The sequence below is a fragment of the Scyliorhinus canicula genome, chromosome 16 (genome assembly GCF_902713615.1).
Source record: "Scyliorhinus canicula chromosome 16, sScyCan1.1, whole genome shotgun sequence".
Lineage (NCBI taxonomy): Eukaryota > Metazoa > Chordata > Chondrichthyes > Carcharhiniformes > Scyliorhinidae > Scyliorhinus > Scyliorhinus canicula.
Genome location: NC_052161.1, coordinates 141,312,330 through 141,336,173, shown reverse-complemented (window position 1 = coordinate 141,336,173; position 23,844 = coordinate 141,312,330). Strand labels below are relative to the sequence as shown.

General features: G+C 40.9%; 2 protein-coding genes across 4 annotated transcripts in view; one reads left to right on the top strand and one right to left on the bottom strand.

Annotated features, from left to right (window-relative positions):
- Positions 1-5,979, bottom strand: part of LOC119979501 (calglandulin-like) — a 129,154-nt gene extending 123,175 nt beyond the window's left edge. The window contains exon 1 of the mRNA XM_038821810.1: positions 5,831-5,979. Within this exon, the coding sequence (XP_038677738.1) occupies positions 5,831-5,959 (129 nt within the window). The 5' untranslated portion in view covers positions 5,960-5,979. The remainder of the gene's footprint in view (positions 1-5,830) is intronic.
- The window catches only part of LOC119979500 (guanine nucleotide-binding protein G(I)/G(S)/G(T) subunit beta-1), an 82,694-nt gene that overhangs the window by 37,866 nt on the left and 20,984 nt on the right, over positions 1-23,844 (top strand). Inside the window, exons 1-4 of one of the 3 annotated variants that reach the window (XM_038821808.1) lie at positions 11,412-11,603; positions 13,367-13,474; positions 16,103-16,141; positions 22,963-23,069. In XM_038821808.1, the coding sequence (XP_038677736.1) occupies positions 13,418-13,474; positions 16,103-16,141; positions 22,963-23,069 (203 nt within the window). In that variant the 5' untranslated portion in view covers positions 11,412-11,603; positions 13,367-13,417. Of the gene's footprint in view, positions 1-11,411; positions 11,604-11,959; positions 12,114-13,366; positions 13,475-16,102; positions 16,142-22,962; positions 23,070-23,844 lie in introns of those variants that run through there. The other 2 variants (XM_038821807.1, XM_038821809.1) reach the window with 2 other exon arrangements.

Here is a 23,844-nt window from a genome sequence, read left to right as displayed (position 1 = left end):
AAGATTATCTTCCCGCCCCTCCCCAGGATAAGGGGAACCCCCTTAGATCGAATGTACCAAAATGGGGTCTGTATCTGCATTCTACCTACCCATGTAAGGAAAGAGAACCCTAAAAAGTGAGGAACGCAAGAATTAGCCAAAGAATGCCAGACAAGGCCCAGTACCATACACTTTGGCAAAAAGGACACTAGGAGTAGAACAGCCTAGCCTCATCAGAACCCGGACACTGCCTCCCAAGGAGAGTCCAGGCTTCGAGGAGGAGGGCAATCTGAAAGTCTATATACAAGACCACTTTGAGGAGGGTGCCTAACTCCCCCACCCAGCCGATCGTCAAACAGATTAAAGACTCCCAACAAAGCCAATCCACAGCACTCGCTCTCAAACCCTGCAGCCCACAAGTTGCTACTTCCCCTTTGGAGCGCTATCTCAAGAAAGAGACCCCCCCCCCCCCTCCCGAAGAGGACAACTCTGGGATGGGTAACCTCCTCCATCCAACCCAGGTAAGCACAGTTACTCCTGCCCGAACCTACTCAGTAAGAATAAACAACAACACCTCCTCCACAATAGTTCTCAATACCGGGGCCCAGCAAGGCTGTGTACTTAGCTCCCTACTCTACTCCCTATACACACACGACTGTGTGGCAAAATTTGGTTCCAACTCATCTACATGTTTGCTGACGATATGACCATAGTGTCCGGTTTAGCTCAGTGTGTTAGACAGCTGGTTTCTAATGCAGAACAAGCCCAGCAGTGCTGGCTCAATTCCTGTACTGGCTTACCCGAACAGGTGCCGGAATGTCACGACTAGGGGCTTTTCACAGTAACTTCATAATTGTGACAATAAAGTATAATTAATGGGCCGGATCTCGAATAACGACAAGTCAGCATACAGGAGAGGGATAGAGAACCTAGTGGAGTGGTGCAGCGACAACAATCTCTCCCTCAATGCCAGCAAAACTAAAGAGCTGGTCATTGACTTCAGAAAGCAAAGTACTGTACACACCCCTGTCAGCATCAACGGGGCCGTGGTGGAGATGGTTAGCAGTTTCAAAATCCATGGGGTATACATCTCCAAAAAATCTGTCCTGGTCCACCCACGTCGACGCTACCACCAAGAAAGCACAACAGCGCCTATACTTCCTCAGGAAACTAAGGAAATGCGACATGTCCACATTAACTCTTATCAACTTTTACAGATGCACCATAGAAAGCATCCTATCTGGCTGCATCACAGCCTGGTATGGCAACTGCTCGGCCCAAGACCGCAAGAAACTTCAGAGAGCCGTGAACACAGCCCGGTCCATCACACAAACCTGCCTCGCATACATTGATTCCATCTACACCTCTCGCTGCCTAGGGAAAGCAGGCAGCATAATAAATGACCCCTACCACCTGGCTTACTCACTCTTCCAATTTCTTCCACCAGGCAGGAGATACAAAAGTCTGAGAACACGCACAAACAGACTTAAAAACAGCTTCTTCCCCGCTGTTACCAGACTCCTAAACCACCCTTTTGTGGACTGACCTCATTAACACTACACTCCTGTATGCTTCACCCGATGCCAGTGTTATGTAGTTACATTGTGTATCTTGTGTTGCCCTATTACGTATTTTCTTTTAGTTCCTTTTCTTTTCATGTACTTAATGATCTGCTGAGCTGCCCGCAGAAATATTTTTCACTGTACCTCGGTACATGTGACAATAAACAAATCCAATCCAAATCAATCAAGTGACCACTGCCGCCACCCATGCTGCCAAGTGAATATTGGAAGACAAGCCAATCCAGGATTAATCGACTGTACGCCTGCATGCGCCATTACTCACTACTTCGCCAACCACAAAGAAGAATCGCAACGAACCCAGTCTTCTCTAGGATACATGATTTGAAGAGGAGTTGAGCACAGATTCCATAATCCCAAAATAACAAAAATACAAAAGAAAAATAGTTCTAACTGCGGGGGGGGGGGGTGTTTCCCCACCCCAGAATGATGACTTGGCAATACCATCCACCTCCACGTCAAACCATCCACCTGCCACCCTGTCATGGCACTACTCATTCTCCATAAATGAAGTGAGGGGTACCCAAAATGTTCTCCCTCTTCATTAATGCATGGATTACAGCACAGTAGAAAAAATAGCAAAGCTAGATAAATGCTGCACAAACCTTGTGCCTCACTACTAATTCAGCATGGTTTGCCCCATAACAGGATAACAGGCGACAACTGCCTCTGTTCATACATCGTACATCCTTGTCAGGAAAAAAGACGAGCGTAGAATCAGCGGCATAATCATGGGGATAAAGTTCAGGATTTTTGATGAATTGCAGGATATTATCACCATCCGTGGGGCTTGGAAAGGCCAAAGCTATGACAGGATTGTCGGGCAGCATCCCTCTCGAGTTCCATCCGTAGTTACATTGTTTAAGGCACAGAGGGAGGCATTAGGCCCATTGAATCCATGCCCCCCCGCCCAGATTAAATCCCCCAAGCCCTGCAGGTTTATTTCCTTCAAGTGCTCAACCAATTTCCTTTTGAAATCACTGTTTCTGCTTCCACCCTTGTGGAGAATTAGGTCCACACCATCACTCAATGTTTAAAAAAAAAAAAATTCCTCCTCACGCTTTCTTGAACATGGATTTTTCGTAAAATCCACGGCCTCTTGTTCTAGAAGTGAATGTTCACTGATTCTGCAATTCTATGAATTAAGTCTCAAATCAAAACTGAAGTAAACCAGATAGGATGTATAAAGAGTGAACTTTTTTGGGCAGCACGGTGGCCTAGTGGTTAGCACAACCGCCTCACGGCGCTGAGGTCCCAGGTTCGATCCCGGCTCTGGGTCACTGTCCGTGTGGAGTTTGCACATTCTCCCCGTGTCTGCGTGGGTTTCGCCCCCACAACCCAAAAATGTGCAGAGTAGGTGGATTGGACACGCTAAATTGCCCCTTAATTGGAAAAAATAATTGGGTAATCTAAATTTTAAAAAAAAAAAAAGAGTGAACTTTTTTAAGGGCCGGGGAGAACTATGGAGCCAAACTGGAAATTCTGCAGTCTAGTATTTTTGTAATTGTTGGCTTCTGGTTGCATCCAAGCTATTTCTAGACTCTTTTCAGTAATGCTTCACTGATACTTGACCATCTGCTCCCAGCATGTTTACCTCATGTTCAATTTGACATGTAATAGTATGTTTATATAGTGAGGTGGCAGGCACTGGAAGTGGTTTCAAAATGTTCTATAGAACAGTACAATATTGAATTTTATCATAGCATTGAATTCAAGTCACTGGATATTTTGCTGTAAGATTGTCTTCCACTTGAACTGTTAAACTCTGTTTCCCTCCACAGATGCTGCCTGACCCGAGTATTTCCAGCAATATTTGTTTTGATGTCACTGGATTGAGTTTTACTAGTTCTTAGTGAGAATTACCAGAATAGCATTTCTTAATAGCACTATTACATTATTACTCTAGCTTATGAATGTATGTGTGTTTATAATATTATTTATATATATATATATATATATTATATATATATATATATATATGTATACACACACACACACACACTATTAGTAGTGAGGCACAAGATTTGTGCAGCATTTACCTAGCTTTGCCTTTTTTAAAAAACTGTGCTGTAATCCATGCATTGACGGAGGGAGTACATTTTGGGTACCCTTCACTTCATTTATGGAGAATGAATAGTGCCATGGCAGGGTGGCAGGTGGATGGTTTGACGTGGAGGTGTGTGTGTGCGCGATATATATACATACATACATACTGTGGCTACAAAGAACAGGTCAGAGGCGTGGAATTCTGCCATGCATCACTTATTGCCTGACTCCCCAAAGCCTGTCCACCATCTCTACAAGGCAAAAGTCAGGAATGTAATGGAATATGCCACTTGTCTGGTTGATGGCAGGTCTAGCAACAAAACAAGAAATTTAACATGATCATACAAATCAACCCGTATAATGGATATCCCGTCCGCCACCTTAAATATTCATTCCCTCCACCACTGGTGCGCTGTGACAGTATATACCATTTACAAGATGCACAGCAGCAATTCGCTAAGCCTCCGCCAGCAACTTCCAAACTTACTCACCTAACCGTGTCAGGCAGCATCTGTGGAGGGGAACGGTTAGTATTTCACATGAGATGTTTCATCAAAATATCAGTGACTATTTGAATACACTTCCAATGACTGCCACCTCACTACAGCAACCTCTACCACTTTGGAAGAACACAGGTAGCAGATGCATTCTGTTTCCAGCTGCACACCATCCTGATTTGGGACCATGTTAGCATTCATGTCAAGAGGGCTAGGATACAAGACCCGGGATGCACTTCTGAGGCTGTATAAGGCTCTGGTCAGACCCCATTTGGTGTATTGTGAGCAGTTTTGGGCCCCATATCTAAGGAAAGACGTGCTGGCCTTGGAAAGGGTCTAGAGGAGGTTCACAAGAATAATTCCTGGAATGAACAGCTTGTCGTATGAGGAATGGTTGAGGGCTCTGTACTCATTGGAGTTTGGAAGGATGAGGGGGGAATCTTATTGAAACTTATAGGATACGGAGAGGCCTGGATAGAGTGAACGTGGAAAGGATGTTTCCACTTGTAAGAAAAACTAGAACCAGAGGACACAATCTCAAACTAAAGGGGCGATCCTTTAAAACTGAGGTGAGGAGGAATTTCTTCAGCCAGAGGATGGTGAATCTGTGGAACTCTTTGCCGCAGAAGGCTGTGGAGGCCAAATCACTGAGTGAATTTAAGATAAATAGGTTCTTGATTAATTAGGGTATCGGGGGAGAAAGCAGGAGAATGGGAATGAGAAAAATATCAGCCATGATTGAATGATGGGGCAGATTCTGGGTCGAGGCCTAATTCTGCTTCCATGGTCTTATGGTCACCATTCTTTTGCTGCTGGGTGAAAACTCTCAATTCCTAATGCCATAGCGGACATATCTACGCTTGAAGGAATGCAACATTTTTAGAAGACTGCTCACTACCACCTTCAACAGAGTTGAAGCTAGGCAACAAAACATCCCATGGATAGTTTTTTTTAAAGTCTGCTGGAATTTTGGTGCAAACTCTTTACAACATGTAATTCATATTAATTTTAATTTTAACTTCTATTCATGATTTAGTTAAACTCTGTTTATTTTGAAACACATCATCTCCCTTTGGTGCAACAGTACAATAATACTTTTTTTTGTCGCTAAGACCTGACTTAAAACCAGGCAACAGTGATTTTAAATTGAATTTACGGAGCTTATTATTCAGACACTATAGAGACCTAGCTGTCAATGCCAGGAATGTGAAAGCACAACCTGAACGAAAGCCTCTTCTTTCACTGCCAGCTCTGTGCAGCTGTTTTTCTTCTACTCTATCCCATGGTTCTCAATCACGTGAAATATATAGCGAAAATATATTTTGAGTTATGTTATATTTAGACCTCTCGTTAATATTTTTGTTTGGTAGCTTAAGTACATTTTTAAGTATAATTTGAACAAGCATTTATTTGATAGCTCTTAAATATTTATCTGTAATGTGCATTTTTGAAAGCCAGTGTTTCAGGTCAATGTCCTTTCACCTGAAATGTTAACTCTGTTTCTCTCTCCAAGGAATCTGCCTGACCAGATATTTTTCCGTCACTTAACTTTCATTTCGGATTTTGGAATTATTTAGAATTGTTGCTTGTAACGTCAATGAGAACAATGAACGATGTATAAAAAAATCTCCAGTAATAACTATACTGTTCAACATTTAAGTGTGATGTTTTCAAAAGCTTAATTAACATCAACATACAGAATAAGTAAATCGTGGCACTCGTTTTTACCTGCACGCGTTTCCAAATTTCTCCTTCCCATCTAAGACATGAAACTGAGGCACCTTTTGCCTGCTGAGTTGGACACAACTCCAATAGCATTATTGGGGAAGAAGAAAGACATCTTGTGGTGTCCGTCATCTAATACCACTAAAGCAGTTTATCTAACCAGTGTTGTTTGTAGGACCTCGCTTTGCAGATTGACATTAAATCTGCGTGAACCTGAGCAGTGACCTTGCTTCGGAAGAATTTTATTGGCCAATACTTTGAGTGTTGAGGAGTGTAAAGTGATGTTCTAGGTGTGATTCCATGGATTTTAGCTCCTCTGGATTGCTATTCCTCGTGTCAATCTTTGTCAGCATGAAATCTGAATAGGGATCATATCTGGGTAATTTTGGAGTACCCAATACATTTTTCCAATTAAGGGGCAATTTTAGTGTGGTCAGTCCACCTAACCTGCACATCTTTGGGTTATGGGGGTGAGACACGCAAACACGGAGAGAATGTGCAAACTCCACACGGAAAGTGCCCAGAGCCGGGATCGAACCTGGGACCTAGGCGCTAAAGCAAAATACAGTGAATTCTGGAAATCTGAAATAAGAACACACAGACCTGGAGAAATGTGGGAGGCCAGGCTTGTATATGTGGAGAAACCGAATTGCTGCTTTCGGTTGATGACCTTTCATCAGCCATCAAAACAGAATTGGGACAAGAGTTCTGATGAAAGGTCATCAACATGAGGCATTAACCGTTTCTGTCTTCCGATGCTACCTGACCTACTGAGTTTTTCCAGCATTTTGTTCTTGCTTTATAACTGACCAGCACTTTGCATATGTTGCATCTTGACCAGCACTTTGCATATATAGGGAATAACTTCAGGTCCAATCTGGAGGCTTTAAGCCAAGGTTTCCCATGGAGTATAAGTTGAAGTTTGTTCCCGAAGCAAGCATTCGTGTTGTCTGCAACAACCGTAATGTCGATCTGCTGGGTTGGCCTGGGGGGGTTTACAGGGTTAGGGTGAGGGCATGGGTCTAGATAGGGTGCTCTTTCAGAGGGTCAGTGCAGACACGATGGGCTGAACGACTCCCTTCCACACTCCATATGGGCAGCACTGTAGCACGGTGGTTGGCACTGTTGCTTCACAGCTCCAGGGTCCCAGGTTTGATTCTGGCTTGGGCCACTGTGGAGTCTGTGGATTTCTCCCTGTTTCTACTTGGGTTTTCTCTGGGTGCTCCAGTTTCCACCCACAAGTCCCGAAAGATGTGCTGTTAGGTAATTTGGACATTCTGAATTCTCCCTCTGCACCTGAAAAGTCGGAGTGTGGCGACTAGGGGTTTTTCACAGTAACTTCATTGCAGTGTTAATGTAAGCCTGCTTGTGACGATAAAGATTATTATTCTATGGTTAGAAAGTGACTTCCTGTGTTCATCAAATTATCACTGGTTGCACAAGTCCTGTGCTTCGGGAATGGATGGGACAAAAAGCTTCCAGGTGTCAGCAGCTTATAATGTATATCTACCCAATGCTAGGGGTAAAATTCCCTAAATAAAGGAAAAATTATTATGTAGGGCACTTGGGAGAATGGATAATGTACTCAAAATGCACAATCCAGTATTTGAACATGACTTTTAACTCCCATGAAAACCATTTAAAGTTAGAATTTTGATGGACTGAATGTTTATTGGCAAAATTGATATTCATACCATTGGACCTCCTGAATAATGAACTGTGTGGCTTTCATAAATATACCCTGTTGAGTAACAGCATCAGCGAATTAAATAATGTGTTGATTAGATAATAACGTGAAGTAGAATTGAAAAATGATTACCATAATAAGTATTTGATGTGCCATTCTGTGAATTCAATAGAAACCAGATTTCTGTGTAAGGGTGGAGCATCCTGATCAGCCCATTCTTCTATATTCTAATGTCTTGGTCCATATTTCCAACCTCGTTTTCACACTTTTTCCTCTCAACACAGACACCAGAAATGGTAGTCAGTTCAATAACAGGCAAGTGTTATGAAATGAAAATAAAGTGCTGGAAATACATAGCAGGCCAGACAGCATCTGTGTAGAAACAGAATTAACATTTCACATTGTTGACCTTCCATCCGAGGTTTCCAACATGTGCGTTGTTAGCAAAATTGTGATGTTATTGAACTTGATCAATAAAAGGTAACTAATTAATTTTCAATTTTATTCAGGCGCATCACGAGTGCATTTAAAATATTTTTTTTAAGCGAAAACTTTAGGTTGTATTGAAAATGTCGACTTTTTTCATAAGACAAATAATTTGGTAAAAGGAAATGTGTGCCCTTAAACCCCATCCTTAAAGGTTTTGAGAGTCCAAAGATGTTTTGCTTGTAATGTACTCTTGGGAGTGAGGGGTGTTTGTGGCTAATCTTTCAATCCTTACTACGTAGTCCACCACAATTAGCCCTATCCTTTGTGACAAGCCACTGGCTCTGTATAGTGAACATAATAAATGTGGGTCAACATTTGCATTCTTATGTGCTGCTTTGTTAAAATAATTTTCTTTCCTTGATCCAATTGGCTAAAAGTTTGATTTGTGTTTGCCCACTAATTGTTCACTTCTTGAGATTGTGAATTTCGATGAAGAGTAAACTTGTATTTCATTTGTTCTTTCTCTATCTATCCTCATCGTGTTCATTTTTTCTTTTCTATTTGCTTTACCTTTCTCCTCCCCATTCCCAATTGCTCATTGTACATAATATCATTACCTTCCAAATTAGCCATCGTCTGTAACCTAAGTTGACTAATTCAGTCTGAGTATAGTTGGAATGAATGCAAATGACTACATAAGTGAGTACAACAGAGACACATTGATTGCATCCATGACTGCTCTTACAGTTGTAAGTTTAAAAAAAAATATGATTATCTGGTCATTATCATTGTGCTTTTCATGAGAGCTTGCTTTGCACAGATGGCTTTTGTGTTTCCAACAATTACTGTACTCCAGAAGTATTGTTATAGAATATAAAGTGCTTTGGGGTACTCTGGTTGTGTGAACTGTTGCAGGAATACAGATCTTCAATCCCTTTAAACAGCGGAAAATACTGGACAATCTCAGGTCTGACAGCTTCTGTGAGAGAAGGGAGCTAATGTTTCGAGTCTGGGCATCCAGACTCAACATTGCTTCCCTTCTCTCACCACAGATGCAGCCAGACCTGCTGAGATTATCCAGTATTTTCTGTTTTTGTTTCAAATTCCAGCATCCGCAGTAATTTGCTTTTATAGCAATCCTTGAAATGTTGGCGAATTTACTCGGGGGCAAGGATGTCACTTCATTGTGCCTAATGGACAACCATATGGCTGGGGATCTAAATTACTTTAACTCTGCAATATACTGTTGGATAACCTGTAAATCCCCATCTCCAAATTTAGTTATTTGATATCACATCGATTCCCATTATTTTTGATCTGTTAATCTTGACATCTCGGTTGTGCATAATGATTGTGATTGAAATCTGGTATTTATCGGTCACTTGACACTAAACTGGCATTGCTTTAAAGGGGTTGTTTATGCCAATGTTTAGACCAGCCATCTTAAAATGTGTAGCAGACATGGCAGTTGGCTTATTCCACTTATTCATAGTTTATACACCAGTCCTTTTCCATTCATTCTTGGGATGTGGACATCGCTAACTTATTGTCCACCCCTAAATTGCCTTTGAGAAGGTAATGGTGAGCTGCCTTCTTGAACCACTGCCGTCCATGTGGTGTAGGTACACCCACAGTGCTGTTAGGAAGGGCATTCCAGGATTTTGACTCTTCGCTGTGTTTGCATATTACTGATATTCACTTAGTTTATTAATTGAAACATCTTGCCGAATAAATGAAAAGTTGCATCCAGTAGTCTTAGAGCACATTAAATGATAGTAGTAGCACAGTGGTTAGCTCTGTTGCTTCACAGCACCAGGGTCTCTGGTTCGATTTCCCGGCTTGGGTCACTGTCTGTGCGGAGTCTGCACATTCTCCCCGTGTCTGTGTGGGTTTCCTCCGGGTGCTCCGGTTTCCTCCCACAAGTCCCGAAAGACGTGCTGTTAGATGATTTGGACATTCTGAATTCTCCCTCGGTGTACCCGAATAGGGCTGTAATGTGGCGACTAGGTGCTTTTCACAGTAACTTCATTGCAGCGTTAATGTAAGCATACTTGTGACAATAAAGATTATTTTAAAAAGTTAAGTAACATGCACTTTGCTATGTATTTTCTGACCGGCACACACACATTGTAAAGCATTTAAAAATAATTCAGGGCTTCAGGCCCTGTGAGAACTGGTTTTAAACATTTCATTTCTTTTCTATCTGCTGTTTTTAAGAATAGTATAGTCAAGCCCTTGCACTATCTTTAATTTAGCCATGAATGCCTGTGCACCACTGAGAGCAGACCACAATATTGGATGGCAGCTGGTTTCCTTCTATTCACCAGTGAGTAGATATTAGTAAAAAAATTACCCTCCACTCGCTGCAATTTTCTTGCAATACATCTTGACACCAGAGCATTAATTTTACTGATGATAAAGGCTTGTCAGTAGTCTCAGTTCTAAAGACTGTCACCACAATTGTAGTACAGACTTTGAAAAAGACCTTTGGATTCCTGAGTGCGCTCCTTCTGAAAATAAAGTCAAATTTACTTAACCAGTGATTAGAATTCAAAACAAAATTTATAATCCATAAGAGCATAGAACAAGAACATAGAACATACATGCAGTACAGAAGGAGGCCACCCGGCCCATTGAGTCTGCACCAACCCACCCAAGCCCTCACTTCCACCCTATCCCCGCAACCCAATAACCCCTCCTTTGGTCACTAGGGGCAATTTATCATGGCCAATCCACCTAACCTGCACATCTTTGGACTGTGGGAGGAAACCAGAGCACCCGGAGGAAACCCACGCAGACACGGGGAGAATGTGCAGACTCCGCACAGACAGCGACCCAGCGGGGAATTGAACCTGGGACCCTGGCGCTGTGAAGTCACTGTGCTAATCACTTGTGCTACCGTGCCACCTGAGCTTGCATAGTGAATATTATTATGGAACCAATGCATAGTGTCTATGGCTCTGTGCTATAAGTGTGCCTAAACACATTAGAATAATTGGAATATCACCATAGCACTGGGCCAATTGATAGGAATTAATAGTATTAATGACATAGCAAGCCTCAAATTTAACCTCCATTGTATATTCGATCTGACTAGATGCATCAGCTGCAGAAAAAGTTAAAGCTACACTGTAAGTGCGTAAATTAGTATGATTAAAATGACATGGAGGACATTCATTACACTGAGCAGTAAATGGTACTGACAGCCCTATGGATTAGACCTGGTTCTGATAGCATTGACCCTGGCATATTTTTTCATAAAAAAGATTAACGGATTTAACGTCATTGCCTAGCTGCAAACCCAATTTAGAGAAATGGGCCAATCAACATGCTGGTTGGAAGCCGTTTTGCAATTGAGACTTAACTCCAGTGCAGTAGTGATCCAAGTATTCACTTCATATAAAATTGTCATCTTGGCGAGTTGGACAGTGAATTTTGTCAGCCTAATTACATTGTAATGTTCATATTGTAAATTTTCACCTGCAATTCCAAAAATACAGAATTGTTCAATAAGAATTAAATGCTCAATTGTGAATTTGTTTCTTGAACGGATTTAACTGTCAAGAAATTTAGTTGGTCAGTTCTATGTCTGTAATTTGGATTTTCAAGAAAGCGTCGAAGGGGATATGTTGTACCAAAAAAGTGTAGTTCCCAAGCAAGGTCAGTTTGAGCTGCCACATGACTTATCCATTGTATTTGTAACTTCATGGTAAAATTAATCGTTTCAGCTAATGTAATTTGATTAATTTATATCTGTGAAATGGAAAGTAGAATCTTCGGGTAAGAGAAAAGAACCAAAGTGATTTTTGTAATTCTCATTTCTCAAATCACATCTCAAGTGATTTTACCTCCAGCTACAAACGGAAGCAGGTTTCTGTTCTGTTTAAATGCCAGTTTTCCATTAGTTTAACATGGAGAGAGGCAATGATGTAAATGTAAATTGCATGTCTTATGGCAGAAACTGGATTTGGGTCATGGATTGTGCTGGGTTTGTATAATCAGCAGGTTTTTGTTAAACCGATTTGGCTTAGCATCGGAATCAACAACACTGAGCCGGAGTGAATTATACTGTTGAGAAAGACGCAGCGAATAGACTAGACTGTAGGAAAGTGTTGAACTATTAGGACAAGCTGACATTTAGAAACTCAAAAGGAATTGTAAATCATAATTGTAAGTATGCAACAATGCATTTTTTTCCCCAGATCAGACAGAGCTGCTGGTGGGGATTCTTTCCACTCTTCCGTGTGAAGAGAATTTAAAAGAAAAATAGATAAGGCTCTCTGAAAAGCTTTGCTAGGCATTCCAGCATTTTAAGTCTGCGTAGTTATTGCTTAATTTTGTTCTATTTAATTATATGCAGAGAAATGGCAAATAGAGTTTTATCCAGACAAATGTGAGGTAATGCATTTTGGTAGGTCTAACATAGAGGGGAAATATACCATAAATGGCAAAACTCTTGGGAATATAGAAAGTCAGAGATATAGGCGTGCAGGTCCACAGACCTTTGAAAGTGGCACCACAAGTGGACAAGGTAGTCAAGAAGGCATACGGATTGCTTCCCTTCATTGGATGGGGCATCGAGTATAAAAACTGGCAAGTCATGCTGCAGTTGTATAGAACCTTGGTACGGCCACACTTGGAATATTGCGCAGAATTCTAGTCGCCACACTACTACAAGGAGGTGGAGGCTTTAGAGAGGGTGCAGAGGAGGTTCACCAGGATGTTACTTGGTCTGGAGGGTGTTAGCTATGCAGAGAGGCTGAATAGACTCGGACTGTTTTCATTAGAACGGCAGAGATGGAGGGGCAACCTGATAGAGGTCTACAAGATTATGAGGGACATGGATAAAGTGGATGGGCAGGCACTCTTTCCCAGGGTGGTGGGGTCAGTCACCAGGGGGCATATGTTTATGGTCCGTGGGGCAAAGTTCAGAGAAGATGTGCGAGGCAGGTTTTTTTACACAAGGGTGGTGTGCCTGGAACGTGTTGCCAGGGGAGGTTGTGGAAGCCGATACGTTAACGGCGTTCAAAAGGCATCTTGTCAAATACGTGGATAGGATGGGTATAGAGGGATACGGCACAAAGGTGCTGAGGGATTTGGCAAAGGTTGGTATCATGACCGGATAGGCTTGGAGGGCTGAATGGCCTGTTCCTGTGCTGTATTGTTCTCTGTTCTACATATATAGTATATATAAAAAATGGAATAAAATTTTAGAAGTCATGTTTTGAAATTTTGAATACAATTTGGCCCCATATGCTTTCCTTATAAATGTTTTCTAACTAAAAGTAATGGAGCATTTAACAAAAAAAATCTGGTTTTCAGTTCTTTGACTCCTCTCCTACATTTTAACTTTATTAGGAATTTGACATTTTCCCCTCTAATCTCTGATTTCGGATTATGTATTGCTATGGTTTCTTTTTCAGATATCCGTGTGTCCCAGTGGAGGCAATAAAGCTCAAATTTAGTACAGGAAAATGAGTGAGCTGGATCAGTTACGTCAGGAGGCCGAGCAGCTGAAGAATCAAATCCGAGTGAGTATTGCATCAGCTGGCCCACATTTGCAAATGCAGAACTATTACATTTCAGTTTGATTTGAATTCATAAGTAGGCAGATTTTTAAAAATTAAGCTTAAACGGGATGACTGTGTTGCTATCAGTGCTCTATACTGTGAATGGTAGGTTGTGGGTTTGTCTGCAGTTTCCTGTATAGTAAATTCAGTATCTTGACATGCTATAATTTAGGGTTGTGGTGTGGAAGTGAGAAAGTGTGTTTTCAGGCCTACTATTCAAGTGCATTGTGCTTGGCCAGTAGGGAGTATTCTTTGGTGGTGCTGCTTAGCTAGGTTGTTTATCTGTACCCTGATTTTGAAACCTTAAATTGCCAGTGCTTTAATTAAAATTATTCAATCTGCAGTAAGCAAGTCAGAAGTCTCCAGGGGTTCAAGATACTGAATGTCAGCTATTTTATGATCCTGTCTCTGATGTTTTATGAATGTACAATTCCCACTTAAGATGTTCTGAGCACTCTGGTTCCAACAACACTGCTTGTCACCTGTTAAAATGTTTTTTTTCCAGATAGAGACATTTATACCTTTGATTTCTACCTTCAATGGGGGACAGTCAGATTGCATGCTCACCTGTTTGGCTGCTGACTTTCTGTCATGCACATGGTACAAATTACCTATCCACAGCGAAGGTTCTGTTGCTAGATGAATGGTTGAAGAATCTAACCACATTGGTGCCTTTCAGCTGCACATATTGGTGGAATTTGTGTGCACTATATCTAAACTAGTTCTGCTACTTATGCACATAAACGTGTTGACATATTGCATAGAATTTCTAACACCAAAAAAAACCTAAATTTTTATCTTAAAAATTTTATAACACAGAAACAGTCCATTCAGCCCAACCTACTTTGTGGTGGTGTGCTCCATACACTTCCAACTAAGTTTCAAAATGCTTCATACATTTTTTTTTAAAAAATGCATCGATTATGATGTAGCCAGGAGCTTCTCCGGCAGTTGATGTGTGTCCTGCTGAAACAATCGATTGGATAAGTATGAACCATTGAAAGTGCTTAAGCTGAAAAGGCTACTGTTGGGAAAAGGAGCTCATCTCACCTCGAGCACCAGGTGTTTGAATTGTGCAATACCTCTTGGCCCCTTCCCCAAAGTGCTATGTTGCTCCCATGTGGCATTTGTTTTCCATCACCCGTACAGGCCATCCTGTGGCCTGTGAGTCACTATGGGGCAGACTCGTGCTGTAGGCCCATAATCCCAATTGCTGGATTGTGATTATTAGGAGCGACCATCAGACAGGAAATATTTCATTGGCCTACATTTGAACACTGTGCTCAGACATGAATAGCTAGTGCCTCTCATTTTTGCCATCCAGATCCAGTTGGGCAGTTTTTCAAGATAAACCGACTAAATTTGTGACCCATTTTTGATATATAAATCGAATCCAGCAGGCACATAATTTGATGAACTGATATGTCTGATTAAATAGATTCTGCTTTGAAAGAATGTTCCTTTCCATGTTTCTTGTGTAGAAGTCAGTTTATTTGTAAAATGTCATTTGAGACTGCAGAAGAGAATTATTGCCATTTCTGGTAATTGTATATCTTGGAGTAAGCACAACTAAAGTCCAACTAAACTGAATTCACTGGCCTGATATATTTATTTCAGGTTATTCATGTTTTTCTTTGCATTAGAATATCTCTTTACTGAACTTAATCATCATTAGTGAAACTTTTTTTTCATTTGTGTCTGTTTAAAACTTGTTGCTATTCTAAAAGGTTTCCGGTTAAGCAGGTTATTAAGTGATTATAGTACTGAACAGCTGAAAAGTTGTGAATTCAAATTCCATTGCAGCATATTGTGAAGTAGAATTTAATACATATTGGCCAAGACCTTAAAAAAAAAATGGCCACAGAAGCGGCTGAATATTTTGAACCGAATTGGCTTGTGAGTGTCGTGCCTCTACCTGGTTGGGCCTACACAGCTCCAATTCCACATTGTGTTGTGTCAATCAAAAAACTTAAGAACTAGGAGCAGAATTAAGCCCTTCTAGCCTGCCGTGCCATTCAATGCAATCATGGCTGATTAATCTCGCCTCATTTCCACCTTCCTGCCCACTCCCATAACCCTTCATCCTGCTCCTAATTAAAAATCTACCCATCTCCTCCTTTAGTGTTCCGGTGTCCACTGTGCCCTGGGGTAGAGAATTGCACAGATTCATGACCCTTTGAGTAAACCAATTCCTCTTAAATCTGCCACCCCTTAGCCTAAAGCTATGGCCTCTCATTCTAGAATGTCTAGCAAGGGGAATGATCCGCTTTACATCTACCCTGTCAATCTCCTTTAGCATCTTGTATACCTCAATTAGATCTCTTATTTTTTCTAAACTCCAGCGAGTATAGGCCAATAAGATAAGTCCTCAATGCCCTGGACAGCTAGGGATGGGCAACAATTACTGCATTGCTGTGTCCAGACTTCCATATTCCAAGAAATTAAAATAAAATCAAAATTGACCAATTATAAATCTTTTACAAGGTTACATCGAATTACATGAATGTTCCAAGATATTGATCATTCTAGATGGGCTTTTATTGGAATATGGTGCATTTTTTACTTACTTGTTTCGATTTCCTTTTTCAGGATGCCAGGAAAGCATGTGCAGATGCCACTCTGGCCCAGGTAAGGATATAGTTAGTGATAATATGCTTGCATCATTAGATCTTCTGCAAGCCTTTTCACCGTTCGATATTTTTAACTAATTAGATGTTTCCTGTTTAATGTGCCTGTTTAAGAAGGAAATGTGAATTTTGCTTTAGCTGCCATTAGTGTATACTCTGAAAGATACAAATTAGTCAGGCCACCAGCATGCATCTGTAAAGGACAGGCTATGCTTGGATAATTTAATTGGTCCTTTGCTGTTGAAATGATTGGAATAAGAATTGATGAGGAAAAACAGCCAATAATGTATGTATGGATTTCCAAAAGGCATTTGATAAAATGAGGTGGAAGAAACTTGTGAAATTTAAAGCACGAGAATATAGCTCCAGCAGTAGCAACAGTAAAAAGGAGTAAATGTATGTTTAACAAATGGGGGTCTTGCAACCATGTCCAGGTGTCGCTGTTTGTAGAAATAATTTGGGTCAGGCAGAGCAGGAATAAATTGAAATTTGCTGAGTGATATCAAATTAGGGAGTCACGCAAGATGTGAGGAAGAACTCGTGGGGGGCATAAGCAGGTTAATGAACTAGGCTCATGGCCTTTGCCGATGATGAAGCAACAGGACGTTTGGGGTAAAAGAGCAGTGAAACAAATTATATTGAGAGTAGAATATATATATCATCCATAAACCCTAAAGCTTTAAAGGTTTGTTGAACTGTTGATATAAGTGAATCTAGCCACAAATGAGCTTTGTTTGTTGACTTGTATAGAGTGAAGTTTGCTGGGCCAATATTTCAAGAAAACATGCACGCCTTTAAAAAGAGAGCACTGCAAACACGACTTGACCCACAGTATCCAGACTGGCTAACTCTGCGTTATAGTCACAGAAATCTATTCAGAATCATGTTGGATTTATCGTATGACAACTTACAGCACAACAGAGTGTAATTTGTGCTATTACATTAGCTCCTCTACCAGAGAGAAAATCACTTGTGATCCCCCTTCCAGTTAATATTTTTAAATTTTTATTTGAAACATTTTTAATTAAAAGAAAGCTAGACTCTCAAAAACAACTTCTAATTTCTCCATTGATATTCTGGGGCTAATCTTGCTTTTAGCGATTCATTACAAATCCCCAATCTGATTGGTTAGCATCCTTCCAACTGCACAAGATGATGGGAATGCAACCTCGGACCTTGCGTGCGTTCAATTGAGATTGACTGTTGCACTCTTTGTGATTGAGCAAGCTGATTCTGGGAAGGCAAAGTCTGCCACAAGTGTTGAACATTGAATTGCCCCTTGCTGGTGAGGAAGAATCGCTCCAGCCCCTGTTTGCAGGGCTCATGTCTGCTTTGAAGCTTCTGAAACTGCGTTATTGTGGCAAATCCCAGCCTACAGCTGGTATCCCATCTGCATCGATAGTCAGCTCGAGTTTATGTACATTTTCTGTTGACTACAAGCTTCATGCATGCCAGGACTCTACAGTCCTGGTTTCCAACTTCTAAGCTGGAGAATCTTCATCTTTTGTTTCTTGGGTACCCATTTACTCTCTGCTTGTCATGATAGGATCCCTTAGCCTCAGGAACATAGAGGGAGGTAGGCATTGGAAGCTCAGTACCGTACTAGTGTAGGCTACTTAGCTTGAGGCTGATGGTGACTAACTTGTAGAATGTAATAATGCTTCCCATTGTTGGAATCGCCCATCCCTTTTGCCATTTATCTGGGCTAAAAAGCTGTAAACCTCTACCTCCGTGTTGCTCTCTTGCTGCTCAGAGTATGGAGGAAGTGTGCTCTGCATTTGTTTCTTGGCTACATAGCCTGAGCAGGATTTATAAACACAGACTTGCCCACCTTCTGTATCTGCCCCTGGATCTTAAACTGAGTCCAAAGCAAGATTAAGAGTCCCTACGTCTAGGTCCCACTTGGCTGCATGATTCGCACTAGCTTTAAGAGCTCATCAGTTGTCTATAGGACTCCACTTCAGTTCTTTTGATGCAAGGAAGTGAGTTCTGTTTGACCCAAAGCTGGTTCCTGGTTGGGTGTGGGCCAGGGTGTGCCCCACACACGGGTCAGCCTGTGTATAATGTCTCTGGGGACAGAAGATTCTCCAAGGTACCCTGAAGTTCAATGTAGGGTGCCTAGTTTCTGTATGTCCACCGCAAGGAGACACTACAGGGGTCTTGGTGTAGCAGGGGCTGTGTATAGGCCGGAAAGACTTATGCACTTGGCTCCTCATTCACAGCATGCTACCCAGCAGCAGTGGATTGTGCAACTGCATTTGGCACACAGCACCACCCTGTAGCAACGCCACTGGCAAACAAAGCCATGAGCTTCTTCCTTGGATGGCCTCAAACCACAACCTGTTGGTTGACGGCTGAATGTGCTAACCGTTTGTGTTACCCCAACCAGTGAACCAGTGTAAACAATGTTTAATTAATTACCAGTTCAAAACCTAATGGTTTTTGCAAAAAGGGGTATAAAAAAGCAAATGGGATTCTGGATTTTAAAAATAAAGGATTTTTGGCAAGAAGTTGATTATTTGTAGAAGACATTGACACCTTAGATGTTTGTACTACTAGCCACCCCATTAGGAAAATTAATACCAAGAGCTGTACCACAAATTCAAAATTATAGCGATGAAGGAAATAATATTTTAATTGGGAATAAAAGGCAAAGAGGAATACCTTCAAGAATTTTGAAATTTATAACGGTTTAAAAAGGTAATCAATACCTTGATACCGCAGTTGGGGATTTGTAATGAGGCATCATTTATTTTCTTAAAGTTTAGAGTACCCAATTCTTTTTGTTCCCAGCAATTTAGCGTGGCCATTCGACCTACCCTGCACATCTTTGGGTTGTGGGGGTGAGGCCCACGCAGACACTGGGAGAATGTGCAAACTCCACATGGAGTGTGACCCGGGGCCGGGATCAAACCTCTGTCCTTGGCGCCATGAGGCAGCAGTGATGAGGCGTCATTAAAAGCACGATTGTCCACAAAATCATGGATATTAGAATGGAAGGATATTAAAATTGGATAGGTCTTGTCAAAGATTAGCATTAAGAAGAAAGTAAATTGTTAGATTCTATAAGCATAATTTGGATTTGAATGGATTCCTGTAATCTACAATGCAAAGTTAGCCAGATTGAATACAATGGTCAGTGAAACTTCGTATTTCTTCAAATTTTTAAAGACTTGTTATATTTCTTTGAAATGTTTGCACAGAAACTTTGAAGCTTTTCGTTGTGCACTCAGCAGGATATTGATTATATGGGAAAACAATTTCTACTCTGCGAAGGAAGTGCAGATTGGTTAATCAAGTAGACTGAGATGTTGCCATAGAGACTGCAGCAAGTGACTGACAGATAACTGCCAAAGTTAAAGCAAATTACTGCAGATGCTGGAATCTGAAACCAAAAGAGAAACTGCTGGAAATTCTCAGCAGGTCTGGTAGCATCTGTAAGGAGAGAGAAGAGCTAATGTTCCATGTCCGCTGCCAAAGATTGTTTGAATGTCCAATATGTAGATATTTCTGTTATATTTAAATCCGCAGTTGCAAGCAATTTCTTTTGCGTCTTAACAGCTCCATCCTGCGCTCAAATTGTACTTTGAAATGGAGCAGTCCAATCAGTTCCTTTTTCTTGATGTACTAGTTGAGAAATCTGCCAGCGGGTTCACTGCCAGTCTCCTGCAAGCCTATCTTCACTGGTCAATATACGCATTTGGATTATTACAGTTCCACACGCGACAAGATTGACCTATTGGCGACCTTGTAAATAGGTCCCGAGCCATTTGCTTGATGCTGAAATAGGGCACGTTAAAGGCATCATGTGGGCTAGTTCATTTTGTATTCTACATCACACAGACGTGCAGGCTGAAGACTGTCACTTCTGGCTCTGAAAAGTGCCCAGACGACTCCAGAAAGGCAAAGTATCTCACAAATGTGAGCACAGATGAAGCTAACTGTTTGATGCTGCTACTATGCACCAGCAACACAAGTGGTATTGACCACTAACCAGATGCTGCTGTGAAGCCAAAAGACATTCTGTCTATCACACAAATGAGTAATATGGTGTATGAATTTCAGTGCCTATCATGCTAGGTATGTAGACCACAAGGTTGAAGTGTGAGAAGACCCCTTTGAAAGGGCGGCATTATGGCGCAATGGTTAGCACTGCTGCCTCAGCGCTAGGGACCTGGGCTCAATTCAGGCCTTGGGTGACTGGTGGAGTTTGCACTTTCTCCCCGTGTCTTTGTGGGTCTCCTCCAGGTGCTTCGGATTCCTCCCGCAATCCAAACATGTGCAGGTTAGGTGGATTGACCATGCTAAATTTTAGTGTCCCAAAAAAGGTTTGGTGGGGTTACTGGGTTACAGGGATATGGTTCGGGCATAGGCCTTTGTAGTGTACTCTTTCCAAAGGTTGGTGCGGACTCGATAGTTGAATGGCCCTGCACTAGAGATTCTGTGACTATGTCCCAAGGCTGGTGGATCACATCAAACAGAATGTCCCTTTGATTGTTTGCAACAGAAAAGATGCAGACCATACCCAACCAGTCCATGCTTGCAAAACTCAAAACAGTGTCCAATAAAAGTGTGATTCTAAAATTGGACAGCATTTGCTAAATAATTCTTGGCATGCTAAGAATTGTGCTGACAACTAATTCAATATTGTCTGTGGGTTTACAACGTGGGACGTTTGTGTGTACTGGAAGCTGCATCTCTTAATACATAGGGCCCTGTTCTTGGCAGACAGAATGTACACACGTTGCAATTGTTTTAGCTATTAAGAATAAGTGACAACCATTTGCTGATTTATTCTTTGACCAAACCAGCTCAAGCTACCTGTCCTGGCAGTTAACTGTCAGTTGCCATCAACTAGTGCATTCTCCATGGCAACGTCTCTACAATTCACAGCCTACTTGCCAACCAATCCGCACACTCTTCTCATACACTATAAATTGTTTTCCCTTTATATCAGTAATTCTTGCGAAGTGCCCTGATGGGTGCAAGATGAAAAGCATTGACGTTTTTTTTGTTGTTTTTTTCTTTTTTTTTTGCAGCAGTTCTCTAACCAGCTGTGTTCACATTTCAAAGATGGCTGGATTCACTTATTTCAACATTCCGTCAACAAACCTTTTTTTCTTGTTTCCATTTTTACCACTGGATTTCAATTTTCACCTTGCACATTCTGGAACATGTAACATTCAGCCACAAAAAATACCTTTGGAAGTAATTGCAGTCAAAATAGTTTGTTTTTTCATCTGGGACCATGATACAGATTTAACATGTTTTTGCCGCATGTCAGCACTTAATTTGAGGATGTATCATGATGTACTGGCCTGTAGAATTTTTATACAAACCGGTGTCTAATTTATTCTATAGTCTAATTTAAAGGTTTCATAAAAGTTGGTTAGTAGAGTAGGATAACATTTGTGTGCATTGATAAGAGATTTTCATAAGATCAGCATGTTTTTTCATTTAAAAAAAAAATCTAAATTGCCCATACAATTTGAAGATTTTGCACATCACAACCAAATTTCAAACAGGAACTGGCGTTCTAGCCCACCGAGCCACACATGCCACTGGACTTGCACTACAGCAAAGATAAATCGCTGAATGGACTTGATCATAACTCGTGACATCTTCTATTACTAACCCCGCATAAAAATATCACTCCATTTATATTTCAAAATCAGTGGCAAAAATGCTTTTCCTGCCTATACCTTTTTTTAGTTCCAAACTTTTCTATGGTTACTTTCTGTGGTCTTATTTTCGTAAGGCCACAAGAAATAGGAGCAGGAGTATGCCATTCGGCCCATGATGTCTGCAGCACCATTCGATAATATGCCTGATCTGATTCTTCTCTTAACTCCACTTTCCTGCCTGTATTCTATTTTACATTTTTACCCTCTGAGTTTTAATGTTTCTCAGATCTTTCACTACCTTGGTGTCATATTTTCCCACAATTTTAAACTTTCTACCTAATGCTAAAACATAAAGGATGATAATCTTTGTTCTCTGTGAGTGAACTGATCTCCGCTTGCTATTGCACTTGGGGAAGGAGACGCAGAGCTAGGGCAAATAGTAAAAAGTCCATCTGAGCTCCTATTGATAACTACTTTTAAATCATCCTTAATCGGAAAAAAATGTGATTTGGTTTGATTTGTTGGGTTTTCTCAATTTGCCATTCTCATAAATATATCAATGACAAAAGCTTGAATAAAAGAAAAATGTGGAGTGGAAAAATGTTAGGCTTGCTGGAAATACTCCACGGTAAGTACTGAAATACTTGATCTTTTGGTTTTGTTTGATTTATTGTCACATGTACCTAAGTACAGTGAAAAGTATTTTTCTGCGGCCGAGGGAACGTACACAGTACGTACATAGTAGACAAAGGAATAATCAACAGAGCACATTGACAAATGATACATCGACAAACTGATTGGTTACAATGCGGAACAAGGGAGCAAACTAAGCAAATACATGAGCAAGAACAGCATAGGGCATCGTGAATAGTCCAAGGGGGAGTCGTTGATGAGTCTTGTAGCTGTGGGGAAGAAGCTAGCAGTATTTGGAGAGAAAATCATTTAATGCTTCCAGTCAAACGGTGCTTCAAAACTGTTCTGCAAAGGGATCATATTTGACTTGAAACATCAATTTTCCACTCCTCAGATGCTGCCAGATTTGCTGAGTGTTCCTAGCACTTGCTGTTTTTAGTTTGAACACAATGGATGATTTTAAGATTTATGGTTATTGTGGTCATGACTCTAAAATACTTACAAAATAAGTGAACTGGAAAAGGTTCTCGGATACAAGCTGACATTTTGTTTTTGCTTTCTGTAGATCACAGCTAACATTGACCCAGTGGGTCGAATTCAGATGCGTACCAGGCGAACACTACGAGGCCACCTTGCTAAGATTTATGCAATGCACTGGGGTACTGACTCCAGGTGTGTACATCATTAGTTCTCTTGTTTTCTAAGTGTTATTATAGATTCAGATGGATAGTGACTGTTAGAGCAGTGGCATGGGATAAAGTCAGTTCATTAGGGTTTTTAAAAATTTTTAAGATAATAAACAGTCTTGTCATTGGCACAGTGCCATTTTGAATGGAATTTTGTTTGCTACTTAATCCCAACAGGCCTGTTTTCATTATCTAATGACTCTGGAGAGAGACCAATGCACAACATAACCGTGTTACATTCTGTAAAAACATGAAATGTCAGCCATAGTGTTTTTAATACATGCAAGGTTTGAAATGAATCTATTAGAGGGCTATATCACTAGTTACTTAGCCCTGGATCTCCTCTGGGTTGAGAGGTTAACTTTAACCTAATTACACTGTGAACAACTCTGTCTCATTGTTCAAGTATGAAACATCTTTCTCAAATGTTACAAAAATGTTGGTTATGTCTGTTTTGCAAACTAAGAAATGACTGGGCTTTTTTTTAATAAGGTCAATCACAATGCAATTATTTTTAATGAGAAACCTGCTTGACTGCATTCATACTTGTGCGGATTTCAGTAATCCGTATCAGTGTTCAGTCAAACAGGATTTGCTGAAATACTGTAGGGCAGTAATTGGAACCAATACTAATGCGTCAACCAAAGGTTTACTATGAATGCAGCACCATTGATGCATTGATATTTTAAGTTTTGCATATTCTGAAATTGGAAGCATTTTCAATGCAAGATGATGCTTCATGTAAAGAAGGATTTCAGCAT